This window comes from Vigna umbellata, chromosome 7 (genome assembly GCF_029865625.1).
Source record: "Vigna umbellata cultivar VRB3 chromosome 7, Vumbellata_1.0, whole genome shotgun sequence".
In the NCBI taxonomy this organism is placed as follows: domain Eukaryota; kingdom Viridiplantae; phylum Streptophyta; class Magnoliopsida; order Fabales; family Fabaceae; genus Vigna; species Vigna umbellata.
The window spans coordinates 28,848,015-28,866,755 of record NC_142171.1 but is presented as its reverse complement, the minus strand read 5'-3'; the positions used below and the strand labels follow the sequence as shown (position 1 = coordinate 28,866,755).

The window sequence follows — 18,741 nt, the reverse complement described above, 5'->3', positions numbered from 1 at the left end:
GAGTCAAGAGTCACGAGTCACTACTCAGCATCATCCGACCCACCCGACCCGACCGGTCATTATTTTCCCGTTACGTTGTCCCTCGTAACCTGAGATAGGGAGATGCAGCCGTTGCATCTGAGACCCATCAACGTCTCTCTTGCAGCTATGACCACGAAGAAGAGAAAAAGATCCCCGAAACTGATCCCACCCACTCCCTCAACGCCCCCAACTCCCCAAACCCAGGCCCGTCATTCTTTCAACACCGCAAAATCCCGGGCCTGGGCCCCTCTCAACTTGACCCAGGCCGAACTCTCTCTGCCACTCACCTTTCCCACGGGTCAAACCTTCCGCTGGAAAAACACTGCCCCTCTAGAATACACCGGCGTCGTTGGGCCCCACCTCGTAACCCTCAAACACCTCCAAAACGGCGACGTTTGCTACTGCCTCCACTCCCACTCTCACCCCGAAAAAGCCGAAACCGCCTTGCTAGATTTCCTTAATGCCGCCGTTTCTCTCGCCGGCTTATGGAAGGCGTTTTCCGCTTCCGATGCGAGGTTCGCGGCGCTAGCGAGCCACTTGAGCGGTGCGAGGGTCCTCCGGCAAGACCCTTTCGAGTGTTTGATTCAGTTTCTGTGCTCTTCTAATAACAACATTGCACGAATCACGAAGATGGTTGACCACGTGTCGTCCCTTGGAGTGCACGTGGGAGACGTTGGAGGGTTTCAGTTTCACGTTTTCCCTTCTTTGGAGCAACTTTCCTCCGTCTCAGAGCAACAACTCAGAGACGCGGGTTTCGGTTACAGGTTCATCAGTTACTAACCCTAACTACTCTTATGCATGCATTCAATTGCAACTATGTTTATGACTGTTATTGTCGTGTTGCCAGAGCTAAATATATAATTGGAACGGTTAATGCTTTGCGATCAAAACCTGGTGGAGGGGAAGAGTGGCTTCGTTCTCTGCGTAAGTTGGATCTTCCAGATGTTATATCTGCACTTTCTACGTTACCTGGTGTGGGCCCTAAAGTGGCTGCTTGCATTGCTCTCTTCTCGCTTGATCAACACCATGCCGTTCCTGTTGACACTCACGTTTGGCGGGTAAGTTTACACTAAGTTGTTATTTGTGGTTACTGATTGACTATTGCATCTGTTGTAGAATGTTGCGATCCAAAGAGTTTAGCATAGAGAGTTTATTGGGATGTGTCTCTTTTACACTTGGGTAAGATTGCCACCAAGTATCTCTTACCTGAGCTTGCAGGTTCGCAGTTGACAACAAAGCTCTGTAATCGTGTTGCAGAGGCATTTGTTACCAAGTACGGTAAATATGCTGGGTGGGCGCAGACTCTATTGTTCATAGCTGAATTACCTTCACAGAAGGCCATCATACCTTCACATTTGTGGACTATCAAACAACGGAATCCTGCAAAGGTAGAAGATGGCGAAGAAAAAGTTGGTAAGAGAAACCTGTTTAATCTTTTGTTCTTCACCTTTTAAATTTGCATATTAGACATTTAACTTTCTCGCAAATATTTACTACGTTTTATTTTTTCAACTAGAGTGAGATCTACATATGACTCTGAGGACATAAATGTACGAGACTTAGGTGTGACATGCTGCTGTCAAGAATTCATTAGGTAGAATATGTTGATACCACACAGGTTATTCTGTTATACATACTGTTGAGTGTTTTTTCGTCTGGCTTTAATTTGTGTTCTCTGCATTTTATTAGTTTTTTTTCATTTGCTGTAACCGATAGCTTACATCTTTCTTCTTCTTCATTAGAAAAGAACATAAACGAAAGATTTATTTTTATGTTATTTGACTTGGAATTTTACTTTCCCTGTAAATAGTTAATATGCCCAATTGATTATCTACTTTTCACCTCCCTTTCGCTCGTTTGATACTTGTATTTGTAATGAAAACATCTGTTTGCACATGTTCTTACTTCCTCTAGTGACATGGTGTTAGGTTCCTTTATGCAAGGAACCGAACAGTAGCAAACATACTCACACACACTCAACAGTATAAAGAAATATGCATGTATCTGTATTTCTATTTCCTCTGTAATGTGTAGAAAAGATGAATACACGTGTCTATCTCTCCACGCGGACCTATTTGCTGCTCCACGCGGACCATAATATCGTGCAGACAGCTTCGGATGGAGTCTTGTTGGCATAGATGTTTGCCTATGAGGTCTGATTTTTAAAAATACCCAATCCCCTACCTTGATTTTGGCCTCCACCCTTTTCTTATTGGCAAAGTGTGTCATCTGGGCTTGGGCCCTGGCCAGATGATATTTCAGTTGCTATAAAGCCTCATCTCGTGTCTGCAAGTCTTGGGCTACTACTTCTACCATTGTTTCCCCAGGGATGAATCGTGTGAGTGTGGGGGGAAGTCTGCCATAAACAGTTTCAAAGGGTGTGCACTTAGATGCCCCTTGATAACTGGTATTGTACCAATATTCTGCCCAAGGTAACACCAAACTCCAACTTTTAGGTTGTTCTAAGCTAAAACAGCGTAAGTATGTTTCGAGTACCCTGTTTAATACTTCCGTTTGTCCATTTGTCTCTGGATGGTAGGCAGTACTCATCTTAAGCTGTGTGCCTTGCAATTTAAATATCTCCTGCCAAAAGATGCTAAAAAATGTTGAGTCCCTGTCACTAACAATGGTCATAGGTATACCATGTAATCTAATCACCTCTTTCACAAACACTGTAGCTATAGACCTTGCTGTATACGAATGCTTAATGGGAATAAGATGCCCATATTTGCTGAGTCTGTCCACCACCACAAGTATAGTGTCAAATTCTTGCGATTTAGGTAATTTTACCACAAAATCCATACTGATGTCCTCCCATACTGCTTTAGGAATGGGTAAAGGTTGCAAGAGACCTTTGGGTGAGGATGCCAAGTACTTATGCTGTTGGCATACTAGGCAGCCAACCACATAGTCGGTGATTGTCTTCTTCATTCTTGTCCAATACAGGGATTGTGCCACCCTTCTATATGTTCTATAGACTCCTGAATGCCCTCCTGTGACCGTGTTATGGAACTCTGTTAATAATTTTGGTATCCAGGAAGATTGTGCTGACAAAACCAACCGCCCCTTGTAATGTAATCTCCCATGTTCCAGGGTATACGCCGGATGTGAATTCGGATGTGCCCTTATATCTTCCATCACTTTCTTTAGAGTTGCATCCTTCTCAACCTCTTCCATAATTTCCTGAAAATTGGATCAATAGGGCCTAGATATCATGTGCAGTACTTTTTCTCCCTCCTCCAATTCCTCCCCTTTTCTTGAGAGCCCATCCGCCATGTTATTGGATGCCCCAGTCCTATAAACAATATCAAATTCATACCCGAGCAATTTAGCCAGCAAGTTCTGCTGATTTTGAGTAGTAATACTTTGCTCCAACAAATATCTCAAGCTCCTCTGGTCAGTATAAACAACGAACCTTTGGCCCAAAAGGTAGGGTCGCCAGTGTTGGATGGCTAACACCAAAGCCATCAATTCTTTCTCATAAACAGATTTGGTGAGTGACACTTCGGAAAGAGCTTTGCTAAAATAAGCTTTTGGTTTTCTGTTTTGAGACAGAACTGCTCCTAAACCTGTGCCCGACGCATCGCACTCCACCTGGAAGGTTTGAGAGAAATCCGGTAAAGCTAATACTGGAGCCGTGGTGACTGCTGTTTTGAGTCTCTACATTGCCTCTGCCCCTGCTGGAGACCAGTCAAACTTCCCCTTCTTAAGCAGGTTGGTGAGAGGTTGAGCGATCTTCCCATAATCTCTGATGAATCTCCTGTAGTATCCAGTCAGACCTAAGAACCCTCTCAACTCTCTGATACTCTTTGGTTCGGGCCATGCTGTCACCGCAGAAACCTTCTCCTCATCCATCTCAACTCCCGCCTTTGAAATTTTATGCCCCAAATAACGAATTTGTTCTCTCCCAAATTCGCATTTGTTTTTATTAGCAAATAATTTCTGCTGTGCTAACACCTCCAGAACTTGCTGTAAATGCTGCATATGTTCATCCCAAGATTTACTGTATATTAGTATATCATAAAAAAAAACTAACACGCACCTCCTCAAAAATGGCCTGAGGACAGAATTCATCATATCTTGGAATGTGGTAGGGGCGTTTGTCAACCCAAAAGGCATTACGAGAAACTCGTAGTGCCCTTGATGCGTTCTAAAGGTTGTCTTAGGAATATCTTCATTTTTCATCCTGATCTGATGATATCCAGCCCTTAAATCAACCTTAGAAAAATACCTTGCCCCTTGAAGCTCATCCAGCAGTTCTTCTATAACTGGTATTGGGTATTTATCCGCCACTGTGACTCTATTAAGTGCCCTGTAATCTACACAAAATCTCCAGCTCGCATCTTTTTTTTTCACTAATATTACTGGGCTTGAATATGGACTATTGCTGGGACGAATCACACCGAGCTTCAGCATTTCCTCAACTTGTCTCTCTATCTCTGTTTTCATGAGGTGTGGGTAGTGGTATGGCCTAACACTTATGGGCTCCCTCAACTTGTCTCTCTATCTCTGTTTTCATGAGGTGTGGGTAGTGGTATGGCCTAACACTTATGGGCTATGTTCCTTCCTTCAAGGGTATTCGGTGATCAACTTTCCTCTCAGGTGGCAGCCCCTGAGGTTCTCGAAATACTCCTTCGAAGTCTGACAAAATCTGCTTCAGCCCTGCCTCTTGAGTCGGTGTCCATCTCTCGGTTTTCCCATCTCCCTCCACCGCTTCTGCTTGACTTAAGCTCCACACGAGAGTCATGGCTTCTATCTCCTTTTCTTTTAAGAGAACTTCGGGTGTCACCATTTGACGTGTTAAAGTGGGATCTCCTTTTATCTCCACTACTTTCCCTTCAACCTCCACCTTCATAATTAGGTGTCCCCAATCCACTTTAATTTCTCCTAGGGAAGCTAACCAAGTGATTCCTAATATCACATCCACACCGCCTAACTCAAAGAGATATAGTTTATCTCTAACTTCCAGCCCATCTAATTTCACGGTAACCCCTGTGCAATACCCACTGGTTATTTTCTTTTGCCCATCACATAAGCACACTTTATAGGGATGAGTGTCAATGCTTTCCAGACCCAATTCTTTCACCAATCTGGTGGATATAAAGCTATGACTAGCTCCGCTGTCTACTAACACCAGAATTCTCCTCCCCTTCATCCATCCTTGCATCTTCATGGTATTTGATTGGGTGAGTCCTCCGGCAGACAACCCTAACAGTTCCATCGCCGTGTGTTCCATCACCGGGGCCTCCATTTCGATCTTCTCTTCGACTCCTTCTTCTTCATCATCTTCCGCCAAAATCATCACTCTCATACTCCTTTCAGCACACTGATGGCCCGGGCTGTATGGGCCTCTACACTGGAAACAATACCCTTCTTCACGCCTTTTTATATATTTGGGGTAAGGCAACATTCTTACTCCTCTTCCTTGAGTATTCCCTCCTCCGCTACTACCTGCTCGGGCGATTACATTGCTAGAAACGCCTTCCTTCTTCGTTCCCAATCCACCGCCGACCCCGCCGACGTTCACCGATCCCTCCGACGCGCCGTGATAGGTCTCCGTCCTCGCGACAGTACCTGAGCTCGAGGAATACTTTCCCCAGGTCACCCCTCCTTTTCCTCCCGTTCCGCTGTTACCTCGCGATACAAAACCCGCTTGCTCGACGTCGCGTGCTCGCTCCATTGCCGTCAACAGATCGCGTGGGTCATGCGGCCTCACCAGATTTCTTAATCCTTCTTGCAGCCCAACGAAGAAGTATCCCAAAAGTTGTTCCTCATTCACTCCGGCTGCTTGTGCCACCAGTACTTCAAACTCCTGTATATACTCGTCGACATTTCCCCTTTGTCGCACGACAGCCAATTTTTCATAAACAGAGCCCCTCTTTAAGCCTCCAAACCTTCGTGTTAGAGCGGCAGTGAACATGCTCCAAGTTGGGTGTCTAGTCTTCTTCCGCCAAAAACGGAACCAATAACTAGCGCCTCCCTCCATACAGATATATACCAGCTTCATTTTCTCCCTCTCTGTCACGTTCTGGATATCAAAGGATTTTTCGGCTTTCGCTATCCAACCCATGGGGTCCGTTCCTTCAAACGTTGGAAGTTCAACACGTTTCATCCAACTTCGATGCACATCTCCTCCATCCTCTTCTGACTCATCCTCTGAACTCTCTGGTGATCGTTGTTCACGGTCAGCATTGACGGAGTTGCGGCTCCCTGCGGAGCTCCGATCATCGCCCTCACCTCTGCCTTCAATTCCTCCATTGTCGCCTCCATCGCACCCATTTGCCCCTCCATGCTTCTTCGCTACCTCTCCTTCTTCTCCTCTCCGAAACTGATCCGGCAGGTCGGACCAAATCTGTTAGGTTCCTTTATGCAAGGAACCGAACAGTAGCAAAAATACTCACACACACACTCAACAGTATAAAGAAATATGCATGTATCTGTATTTCTATTTCCTCTGTAATGTGTAGAAAAGATGAATACAGGTGTCTATCTCTCCCCCAAGGAAGCCTCCCTTCCTCCACTGGCCAAGAGGTCCAGTCTCAATTCCAAAATAATATTCGATACCCTCTCTCCTTAATCTGTTTGTTATTTATATTCCCTCTCTCTCTTCTAACCAACTAACCACCGTCTCCCACTACTTATTTCATCCCTTTTTTACCCCTTCTCACGTAAACCTTTAATTGCCTAACACATGGTTACATAAGATTTAGTTTCTAACGCTTTCCTTGATGTCTTTACTCTGAATTGTTGCATGCACGGTATTAAATTGCATCAAATTGTTTCTTATTTTGTTATTTTGAAGAGCTATGTTAGTATGTACTTTGAAAAGGGTGATATTCACACAAGCATTGGTATTTAAACTTGTACGGTCTTCTTAGTTCTTCTTGTGACTTTCTTTATTTATATGCTATAACTTTGTGTTACTTCTTTCCTTTGACTCATAATTTGCGCTCCTTTGAGTTGTAGAGTTGAGACTGGTGCTTCCTCTGTCATAAATGAAATCCTGGATAAATAGATTTTCTCCTGTCACTGTGCACTTCTATTTTATTATATTTCCCTGAAGATGTCATACTACATATATTGTGTAAGGCCTCAACGACTAATTTTGGTATTGAAAGATAATGTGATTTGTTGAGTTCTTGATTGCTACATGCTTTTGGGGTATGATATGCCTGAATAAACATGTTCAGTTGTTAGTATATAATTCTTGACATGCATGTAGTATACGAAATAAATTATTAGCTATGTAGGCAGTGTAGATTTAAATTTGAAAGCACGAAGGAAATATATAGTTAAATTATTCAAGCACAGGAAACTTATAAAAGTCTGTTATTTTTGTTTGAAAAAGCTCAATACTATAAGCAAATGATAATTTTAAAACGCCTGAGAGTTATGTAAAACCTTAAGTCTATTTGATTGCTCTTGTTTATAGTATATTGTGTAATTTATATTATCAGTTTACTGATGGCAAGCATCATCTGTCAAGAGAATGAATTCTTGCTGACAAAGGACAATCAATGAACATATTGAAAATTCCTCATAACTAATGACTAATTCTTTCTCTAACCCTCCCTTGCTTATACTTTAGAGGTGTCTAAATATGCATCTGGAGGGAGAAAGAGAGATACAGGACCATGCTGTCGTATATATTTCCTTTATCTATACACCTGGGCTCTCTGCATCCATGTTAAGAAGATAGATCATTCCTGTTTGCACATAGTGTGTATCTTTTACTGTGATGTGATGTAAACTGTGTCCAGAGTGATTGCAAGTGGGTTCCCAGTTTCTTCTTCTAGCAGAACTAGTAGATTCCCTGTAGATTTTAGGAGGGATCGGGGTATGTGATACCTGGATAAAAAATGTTAAATTGTAAGTGAATAAAGGCCTGACATGTAGGTAGGAGACTTATTATATCATTAGGTGTAAAAGCAGTGTAAAATCAGAATTTTGAAGTGTGAATAGATAGAAAATTTATGTACTCTAGATGACCATTTAGAATAACTACATGGAAAAAGAAAAAAAAAAAAGAAAAACACGAAAAGAATGTATAGTAAAAATAATTATCTTTTATATTTCACAAATAGGGTTACCCATTTTGAAAATGGCTACACAATTGAAGAAGTTATAATATTTTATTTATATGCATTTTTTTTATTTAATTGAATAAGTTATTGTTTTGGAAAGCTGTCTTAGTTGTGGTCAATCCAAGCCCGCCTTAGTCGTGGTCTCTTTGAGGGTTACCTTAACTGCAACCTCAACGTGGTCTCTTTGAGGGTTACCTTAATTGCAACCTCAAGAGTGATGGTTTACTTTCTCCTCAAGTAAATATATAGTTTGAATAAAGCTTGGACCAATTTTAACATGTTTGTTTGTGGGATTGAATTAGGTTACAAAAACAATTTCCATGGTTCATAAAAAATTCTGTATCTTTTACTCTTATTTAAAATAATTACATTACTATGTATTATAATCATTGGGGCAGGAGCTTCCTTGAAATTGGCATATTATTTAGGGAAATAAGAAGTTTTAAAATAATTATGCATAGGATTATACCATTTCTGCGAAGGTGTTCCCCGTGGCGTTTGGAACGATACCCAATATCGGCCTATACCTTGGCCATTAATCCAAGTATAACCCTTTCCCATGGAATCAAGGTTAAGCACTATCGGATCGTTTCCCTCTGGTGCATCAAATGTGGTCTGCCAATAATCATCGAAATAAAATATTGGTAAACTGTTAAAACAATATTGTAGAAAAATGATAAGCAGCTGTGATGTAAATGGAGAGCAGTTTTCATTCCGTAAATAAGAGATAGTGACAAAAACCAGCACAAAGGCCTTTGAACATGTTTAGTTGAATTCTCCTCAATATCCATTCTTGGTTAAGGAAAAAAAGAAGTGTCAAATTAATGATGATTATTGATGATATACCTTATACCATGTGAGTGGCTTCGTTGAGCTTTGAAACCTTTCCCATTGAACTTTACTTGATCCACTAGCTGTGTAGATTTGCAATTTTTCTCCCAACAGACCAACCTTAATGCAACAAATGCAAGATCAGCATGCAATGTGCAATATTTAGTTTAATGGTTAGCAATCAAAGCAGAGGGTTCATGCACACCTATTTCTTATAATTTGAAGTTTTAAGCAGCTCATGATGAATATATACGACTGAACAGAAATCTGTTCAGAGTAAAAGATATGGGAAAAACAATTTATATTAACTAACTTCTGAGAACTACTTTATAAATAGTATGTCAAGATAATATACGATTGAGGTAGCATGATTGACAATTGAAGTTTCATTGGTATCTAGAGATAGTCACCTGATATCCCCATGCTTGATTAGTGAAATCTCGGCCTTGAACTTTCACTCTACTTAAACCGGCAACTTTGTGCTCTAGATATGCTCCTGAGTTCTTCATGTAGAAATAAACATAAGTTTCACGTAATCAATTATCTTTCTCTGGCTACCATACTGTCAAATAGTTATTTTGTATGCTTTTAAGCAAAGCGTGTCTGTATCTGCAAGCGCATGCCTGCCAGATATATGTTTAATAGTAAAGGATGCTTCTCTATAAGTCCTTAGTGTGTTCTTAAATCTTGGCAGAAAAGAAACATGTGAGATGAAATAACCATCTTTGGAATTTATATACTGCGAAGGTTAGTTTTTAATTTATTCTTCTTTAAGAGGCTTCATTTAATTGATCCTGAACATTCATTAAGATAAATACCGGCAGTCCAACTGTTGCACTGAGGAAAGAAATATTGTTCATCCCTTTTATGAGATTGAGTTTGTTTTCCATGACAAAAGACGCATTTCTGTGACTTCCGTGAGCAGAACCTAGAGTTAGAAGCATGTATAGATCCCAATGTTAGCAACTCAAATTGTAGCATGAATGATAAAGTAAATAGGTGATGCACAACGAATTGCTGATAAAAGAAAAATGTGCATTATAATCTAAAGAAATACTCATGGGATAACCAAGTCTGTAACCAAATGGATCAGTTAGTTGTATCCCGAAAAAAGATGCTCTCTTTTATCTTAAAAAATGGGACCGTCATGGTTGAGGTTTACCTACTAAATTTCCGTTGATGAAGGTATGCAAAACATGTCCTTGGCTGTATGCACTTATAATGGATTGAGCATTAGGAGAATTGTCATTAAACCTGCACGAGATGTCAACAAGAATCTTAATGGGATATATATATGGACGTTGTGCATACATGTATCGCGTTACTGGCATCAAGATCGTATGTTGCTATTTTACCTGAATGTGTACCACATATAGTCAGATGTATCTTTTGCTGTGCTGATTTGATCCAACAGTGTATTTGCTCTTAATGAAGTATCGTCAAAGCTCGGGATGGCTTCTTTGTACACTTTCCATTTTTCTGCTGAATTGAACCGTAAATATGACTTCATTGATCTGTCATTTTGTGTGCGTACCTACAAGAGCAGAAAATATGAAATGCCTTTTACTAGCATCAAGATATTTGTCGTTAAGTTAATACAAAGATTACATAGTAAACAAAGCACAAGGAAACTATCCAGCAGATGTCTTGTCTTTTAAATAAATGACACTATATATTGATTGCTTGATTTTTACCTTGGCAGTGTTAAAGGCCACATTCTTGCAGTCTGGTAGAATACTGATTGATTTGGGTGATAGCTGGTATGAAATATTTTGCAATTGAACTGTGACAGTTCGATCTTCATTATTTTCCAGGAAGGCAGCACATTCTGTTGAGCTACTTTTGAAAACATAAGCCTGGAGAATGATGGAAAATTATTGATTTTGTTTAAAATATCTTCTTTTAGAGAGACTCAAATACCAGTACTGTTATTCACACGCTCGGTTCCCTTTTTTATTCCACTTAAGAAGCTAAACAATTTAGTAAATTAGCCCAAGCGTGCTGTCTAGTTTTCTTACGTTTTGTCGTGAGCCCAAGCTGAAGCTAGTTTGAGTACCATAAAGTAGAGATTTTGAACACGACTTGATTGCTGCATGTAGCTCCTTAAGATGGCCCCATTTTGGTTGCCTAACCAAACCTGCTTACCTTAGCGTAGTCAATCACGTTGTGATTCAATATCTATATTTTACTAAAATGGTTAAAGGAAGGAAACGTACCATATTCATCCAGTGGAGCTTCGTCATAATAGGATGTCGTTACGAAAGCGGAGGCTATCCTGTCGAAATTGGTTCCTCCATGGTACTGCATCAAATCATATCACGCCACTTAAAAGACAAATAATGGCATGCCTGCTTGCATGCTGGGGATAAAGAAAAGAGTTACAAGGTATCATACCATGTAGTAATTTACATAGCTTCCTCTCTTTGCAATGAACAGAGCAACATTGTACGCAATGTCTTCAGCCGATCTTATGTATGGTACTCCACCAAACACTTGGTAACTTTAAATTTTAACGTGAAATGAATGGAATTAGACTTCTCAAACGCCTTAAAGTAGCACTTTCTGTGAAAAAAGGTTTTGTAAATTGTAATGCAGAATTTCACAAGAACTTACAAACTTGTCCAGTTCTCTGTCCAGAGTGAAGGCTTGTTAGGTGAGTTGGGCCCCTTAAAAGTTGTCCCGCACTGCATGCCATTGCATGTGTTGATCTGCAGATTACATGACTTCATTTACAGATGTAATATAAACAGTTTAACTAATTACTTGTGGTGAATCGAAGGCGGGCTTGATAAGAAGTAATAAGAATGACTAATAAGGCTGGGCTTCTTTTATTGATTGCATTTTGATTGGAAGTTCTGGTTTATTTTTTCCGATTCAAGAATCCATTTTTTGCGCAAACATTCATATCCCTGTACAGTGTTATTAGATAATGATCCAATGATAGGTATAATTATTGTCCTTTTCTCTGAAGTAAATAATATCCATTACCCATGAGCTTGTACGAAGAGTAGTATAGTTCCAAATTCTTCATTTCTTGTTTTATTGAACACTGAATTTGTCAAGAATCCAGGGAAAGTAAAATAACTAGTAGAGACTAACCACGGGATCGGGAGCATTATCTTGCTTGCACATTACCCAAGGCACACCAGTTTGGAGTCCCACGGCCATCTGGGCGGCCCAACGAATATAAGATAGTCCTTTCTCGTGAAACGCCCCTTCAACGTTCCCATATTCGTTCTCAATCTACATTCACCATAAACCATTTATAAATACAAAAAAGAGAAAAAAAAAGAGAAAAAAATTGACAAGTTTTGTTGCTTGGAAGTTTAAATAAACCTGTGATAGTATGATAGGTCCTCCTTGTGAAACATAAAGATTAGCCGATTTCATCACGTTGACTATTTTGGTAGCGAACCTTTGCATGTGAAACTGCCATTAATGAATGCTCTGTTAATACCAGACTTGAGTGAACAGTGTACAGTAAAGAGTAATTTGTGTTAATGTCTAAGGAGACATGACCCAAATACTAAATAATATTTTGTATAAAGTAACAATAGACAGATGGATTACCACGCTTGTATAGTTCAAATTACAGTGATAGTTTGAGGATCACAATTCAGAAACTAGAATGGAATACCTTGAATTGCTCATTGTCAGATCTGAATATGATACCCGGAATATCATGTAACCAAATTGGTAGACCCCTGCACCAACAAAACCGCAACTCAGTTTCTTCTACTACGGAATCATTATCATATTTTTTAGGTTTAATCCTTTAGTACATCCCTATTTATGTACGAATGTCTCAATTGGGTCCTCGTTTTTTAAAGTGTATCAAAATGGTCCTTAATTTTGAAAATTGATATCAATTGAGTCCTTTCCGTTAAGTTGGGTGGACGGCGTTAAAAAAATTGATGAGTGGATGCTGAGATGACGAACGGACGCTCGTCCATCAGCGAACGAACGCTCGTCGACCACCGAACGAACGGTCGTCCAGTGTGGAACGAACGGTCGTCCAGCAGTAAGAGGTCGACGAGCGTTCGTTTTCTGGTGGACGAGCGTTAATTCTCTGGTGGACGAGCGTTCGTTCGCTGGTGGACGAGCGTTCGTTCGTCATCTCAGCATCCACTCATGAATTTTTTTAACGCCGTCCAGCCAACTTAACGGAAAGGACTCAATTGATATGAATTTTCAAAATTAAGGACCATTTTGATACACTTTAAAAAACGAGGACCCAATTGAGACATTCGTACATAAATAGGGATGTACTAAAGGATTAAACCTATTTTTTATTATCATCAAATTCCCAGAGTAGCTTCTCTGAGAGCAAAGTATGCTTTAATTCATAGCATGGTACAAATTCCTTTATGCCGAAAATTTGTCAGCTCAATAGTATGGTTCAATTCGGGGAACTTACCCGTATGTGCATTCACTCTCAATGTATGGTCCAATTCTGAGGGTTACATATAAACCCTGTGCTTGAATTTCCTTAATGAATCTCACTATATTACGCCTTCCTCTAAAGTTATACTACAGACCAAGTAAATGATGAAGAACATCATGCTTCTCGTAATTGACGAGCTTTAAGAAAATACTTGTAAAAAAAAAAGAGAAGAAGAATAATGTAGACGAGTTTGAGTTTGATCACCTGGCCTTGTTGAGGTTCGTGAAGGTTCCAAAACACGTAAGTTTGTATGACATCTAATCCACCTTCCTTAGCTTTCGCAATTAAATTAGGCCACATCTGTTCAAATCATCAGCAAATTACAATTCACAATTTAGAGATTCTTATTTTTTATGTTATTCTTATTTATCAATTCCATTATTCCAACACGCAACTTTTCTATATCCACATTAATTCCTGGCTTCATTTCATTTAAATTTTACTAAATTACTACGTGAGCCCCGTCTGCATTAATATGAATGTAATCTGTTTTAACTCAAACGTAGACAATTTTCTTCCGTTGATAAAAAATGTTAAATTGAAGTCGTTTATGATGCCTACTAGATTTACATCTGATGTTTGGAATTCAATTCTCATTGTTTGATCCTTCAATGCATGTAGCTAATTTTGGCCCTTAACTCATTTTGATAGTTTAATTCAACCTGCATTCAATGATTGCAAACCCCCAAAAGACCTAACCCACTAAATTTGATTACAAGCTTTACATGAACGAATAATGGCTCAACATGTTTTTTTTTTCACGTTCAAATTAGTTGGCTTAGAACAGTATCATACGCTAATTATGTGATTTTATGAGTACTTATTTTACCATATAATAAAATGTAAACAGTATAAAGAGATTCTACAGTGTTCTTATTTTCATAATAATAATAATTTCGTTGCCATTAATATTGGATCTAATAAGAGAACTTGAGAATATACATACAAGTTTGCTACAAATTAGGTGTCATGAATTAATATTCTAGAAAAAATTGAAGCATGTATTTTTTCAGACATATCTCTATATAATATTTTTTTTCCACGTAGGAGGTTCTTGAAGTTTAAAGCAACCAACAATTAACAAAATTATCCCTTGTCTTAAACTTACATTCAACTTTTCTTTTTCCTCTCTAACATCAAAGAGACAATAAAGGTCGAACCCTAAATTAAATGCCATAAAAAGTTATAGCATTATGTTACGAACGAATACTTTTAAAAACTTGAAATCTTAAATTGTTTGTAGAGAACTGTTTGTTTGTTTTTTAAACAAATTGCATGGCTAAGGCGGTTTCTTTTAACGTGGTTTACGTATGTTCTGAACTTCCAAAAATGATTCATAAATGCCAAAAAAATTCCACTGACACTTAATATACAATTACTGAACAGATGTGATAAGAAAAAAGATATAGAAAAAGAAGAAGTATGTAACAGATATAATATCATTATTTTTACCTATTAAGCATAATCGATATCTTTTTCTTTATGGGACTCAAGTATGCGAATAATTTAATATTTAAAAATGATATCTCATTATGTCAACAGATAAGTACTATCGTAAATAATCAGACATTTTCTCCATAAAAAAAATGTTACACGAACATCTTTAAACATTACTACACCAATTTAACAAGTTAACATTTTTATTTTTTATTTAATTCTTCGTAATTATGTTATATTTTAAAATAAAAATATAGTTCTATAGGTGTTAAGTAAGTGTAGAGTAAAAATTGAAGTGTTCATATATCATCAGTCTTCTCAAAAACATTATGTAAGACACTGATCATATTTTGAAGATTTAGGTTTGAAGAAATACCTACATATACAGATCCTGATTGTCCTCGTTAACGATGATATATATGAGTTGCTTTTATTATCCATGATATTATACAAGTATATTTTCTACAAATTAATTACTCTGACCATTTCATGGGGTGTTCTCTCTTAGTTAGTCTTTAATCCCCAAATAAAGAAAGTTTTTGTGCTGAGTGACTAAACAATTATTAAACACAATTAGATGAAAACTTAACTATAGCTAGATTCAGGGAGGAACACAAATTGAATTCAATCCTCTTTTGACTCTACTGAGATCCGATCATTGATTAAAAAATAAATTAAGGAGATCCAGTCAAAGCTATAGATGGATGAAGCAAAAAGGAAGAGTGAAAAATGGGAGTTCCCTTAAAAAATAGTATAAATCCCAACACTAAAATAGTCAGCTCTAAAGTTTAAACCAAAAGTGAGAGTGTGAGAACCATGGGTCAATGGTCTCCATGTGAACTCAAACCTTCATTACACTGCTACACATGCATCACAAACACTGGATGCCATTACAGTACAAAAAGATAAAAAAAACAATTACATTCTTAATTAAAGCACCAAGACTTTATATATATAATAGAATTAGAAGACCCCTCCTGCAACTTGCTTTCCATTATAATAAAACAACAGCTTGTCTTGTCAGATTATTTATGCCAATCTTCCATTCTTTTATATATAAATTTTTGAGGAGTGATGTTTAAACTAACAACTTACCCTCTTATGTATTTAATCACTGATCTTATTTTCGTTTCCTACCATTTTATATATTACTTATTATATCTGTATATTTGTATAGGTTGTTGGGGTGTCCAACAATATTTTCATTATTTTTTTATTACCGTTTTCAACCACATCGATAAAGAAGTGTAAAACAAGAATAACGTGAACCAACCATAGCGTTGCAAGAATAAACCGTATCAACGCTAAGTTGCTGAGACTATTCCAACGATGGAAAACTGTTTGATATTTCTTACCTAACAATACTGCAATCAAAACCAAAACTAAAACGGTTCTCCTTCCTCTTATCTCTTTGTCCTTAACCCAGAAACATAATACAAATGCACCATATACGAACTCTATAGTTCAGAATAAAAAGAAAATTGTTAAGTATGAAATATTTAAGAACAAAGAGTGAGGATTGCGTACCTGAGGAGTGCTGCGAGGATAATGAATTGAACCGGAGAAGAGGATTCTATGCTCTCCATCAATGACTAAGGATCTTCCGTCGTAGGTGACATTGCCACCATAGGCGCCACCAATAAACGCCGTTAAAATGAAAGCTAACGGAAAACACCGTCTCCACCACCACACCTTCACCATTTCACTGTGGTTGGTGATGAAGAGTTTGCGTTTAGGCTTTTTTTCGCTCTCAGTGTAATATATACGTGTTTGTGTGATGGTGATCTCTATTTATATTAACAGGTTTTGTTAGAAGTGAAAGTGGTTCATATATAATACATGGAGTTAATATAAATATTATTAACAAATTGAAAAGATTTAAATAATGTATATAATTAATTTACCTCACAGCTCCACATGACATGGTTTAACGTATAAGAAACCAATTTCGGGATTCTTTTCAATGCATTTCAATTGATTAATATAACACTGAATCAATTTTTCTCTAATTTTTAAATAGAAAACGTGGTTAATTACTAATTACTTTGAATTAAACCAAAGACAAAATTAATCTGTGTAAGACAGTGTTTAAGAAAAATTCGTGAATGGATAAAAAACAGCATACAAATGGTTATTTTCGTTAAAGTTGTATTATTTCTACATCATAGGATTTATGTATGTGGCATTACATGTGACTATCTTTTTTTTTTCAATGTACAACTAAAGAATATTTTTAAGGTGAAATACAACTTTTTGTTGTCAGATTTTGGTGTTCTTTCCTGTTTACAGAAAGAACGGTGATTGAATAATGATTAGTTGCAGCTTAACTGTTATCAGAAAAAGTTGTTAGTTATTGTGAATAAATAACTTTGTTTTCAGTACAATATTAATTCACAATTTCTATTAATTGTACCCGAAAAGGCAATCTGACGAGGATATTAATTCATTTTATCAAAAAGCAATGCAACATTTTTTTCTGTTTTTTAATTATAAGATGCTCATATAACAATTTTAAGTTGAGTCGGGCTCGTATCGAGTTAAGTTGTGTTGAGTTAAATTGTGTTAAGTTAAGTTGTGATAAGCTAAGTGGAGTCAAATCCATATTAAGTTGAGTAAAATTAGATTTACATTCGTGTAAAGTAAACATATAAAAAAGGAATTCTAAATCGATTGTAGAAGAAACAATTTAATACTAAACGTACTGATAATTTTATAAATAAAAGAAAATATATTAAATTAGTTATAAGGGGAAATAAGATAAAATTATTGTTTGAAAATATTTTTGTTCATGTTCTTCTTTCTTCGCGTCCTCCATTGTTTTTCTTTTCTTTCAGAAAATGTTCTCATTCTCTTCTCATTTCTTCTTCCCTACAAATTACCACCACCGCCTCCGGTCATCATTAGGATTTTAGATACGAAGTTTTTCACTGTCGCTGTCGCATCCTACTGTCGTTTTCATATCTTTTTCTTCCATTGTTGAAGCTCTACTTGGCCTTCTCCATTGGTCTACTGTCGTGTTACTATGTTGCAAGACCACTCTAGTCTGTGTCATGCAACTTCACCCATGCTAAATTTTCGCTCAAGCTCCTTTAATCACTGGTCACCAAGTTGCATTGATAAAATTATTAAATCTATCTTCACTCTTTTTACACAACCAAAACAAAAATTCATTTGATCTCTTTCGCTCTCGATCTGAGTGTTTTTTTTACTCTTTCGTTAAATCTGCAAAGTCTTCTTCCCAATATGCCATTATTATTCTTTACACATTCCTTCTTTTAACGAATATAGGTGTATTTGGGGTCCATGATCGAAGACGAGAGCATGAATATTTGGAAATAAACATAAATAATTATCACTGATGTTTTGAAACTTTTTTTTGATATTAGATCACTTGTTCCAAAACCAATATATTTTTGACATATTACATTAGCATATATTAGATTGGTTATGAAATCGATCTAATATGTGTTCCAAAATCGATTTGTATTAGTGCCATGTTGAGCTAAATAAACACATTTAGATAAGTAGAGTCATACTTACATCAAACTGAGTCAAGTCAAGTTTGCATTGAGACGAGTTCAGTTCACATTTGACCAAGTTGTATGAATCCACCTTCAACCAAGTTTAGTCTAGACCAACTCAATTTGAGTTAGGCTTATCTTGAGGTTAATCAAGACAAGTTTATCTAAAGATTGAATTAAGATAAACTCATCTCAAGATTAAGTCGAATCAGACTTATGTTGAATTGAATCAAGTCTTAATTAAATTAATTTGATTTCACTTCCTCCGTAATTGAATTGAGTAATAATCATATCAATCTAAGTATTTAGCTTAGTCAACCGAAACTCATTTTAATTTAGACTTAAACAAAATGTTTTCAAGATTTGATCCACATCCAACAATGCAAGTCAAACGAAGTTAAAT

General features: G+C 37.5%; 2 protein-coding genes across 8 annotated transcripts; one reads left to right on the top strand and one right to left on the bottom strand.

Moving 5' to 3' along the window:
• Positions 1 to 42: 42 nt before the first annotated feature.
• Positions 43 to 10,871, top strand: LOC124821913 (N-glycosylase/DNA lyase OGG1). Of its 7 annotated transcripts, none has more exons than XR_015780601.1 (5): positions 47 to 785; positions 869 to 1,079; positions 1,206 to 1,434; positions 1,538 to 1,615; positions 10,751 to 10,871. XR_015780601.1 is itself a non-coding variant. In XM_088093916.1 (4 exons), exons 1-4 carry the CDS (start codon positions 103 to 105, stop codon positions 1,540 to 1,542), a joined length of 1,128 nt encoding a protein of 375 aa, XP_087950042.1. In that variant the 5' UTR covers positions 48 to 102; the 3' UTR covers positions 1,543 to 1,855. The 7 variants fall into 7 exon arrangements, 3 of the variants coding, with proteins under 3 accessions (XP_087950044.1, XP_087950045.1, XP_087950042.1); XR_015780602.1 differs by having other exon boundaries at positions 10,639 to 10,871; XR_015780603.1 differs by lacking the exon at positions 10,751 to 10,871 and adding an exon at positions 10,122 to 10,206.
• On the bottom strand, positions 6,362 to 16,553 carry LOC148195664 (beta-galactosidase 16-like). The gene is made up of 18 exons (XM_088093920.1): positions 16,345 to 16,553; positions 13,585 to 13,680; positions 13,354 to 13,466; positions 12,574 to 12,640; positions 12,273 to 12,365; positions 12,036 to 12,179; positions 11,550 to 11,644; positions 11,331 to 11,436; positions 11,153 to 11,237; positions 10,955 to 11,073; positions 10,631 to 10,792; positions 10,292 to 10,470; positions 10,099 to 10,190; positions 9,755 to 9,864; positions 9,347 to 9,439; positions 8,952 to 9,056; positions 8,575 to 8,720; positions 6,362 to 7,869 (listed from the first exon to the last, which is right to left on the bottom strand). Exons 1-18 carry the CDS (start codon positions 16,516 to 16,518, stop codon positions 7,752 to 7,754), a joined length of 2,097 nt encoding a protein of 698 aa, XP_087950046.1. The 5' UTR covers positions 16,519 to 16,553; the 3' UTR covers positions 6,362 to 7,751.
• Positions 16,554 to 18,741: the final 2,188 nt, after the last annotated feature.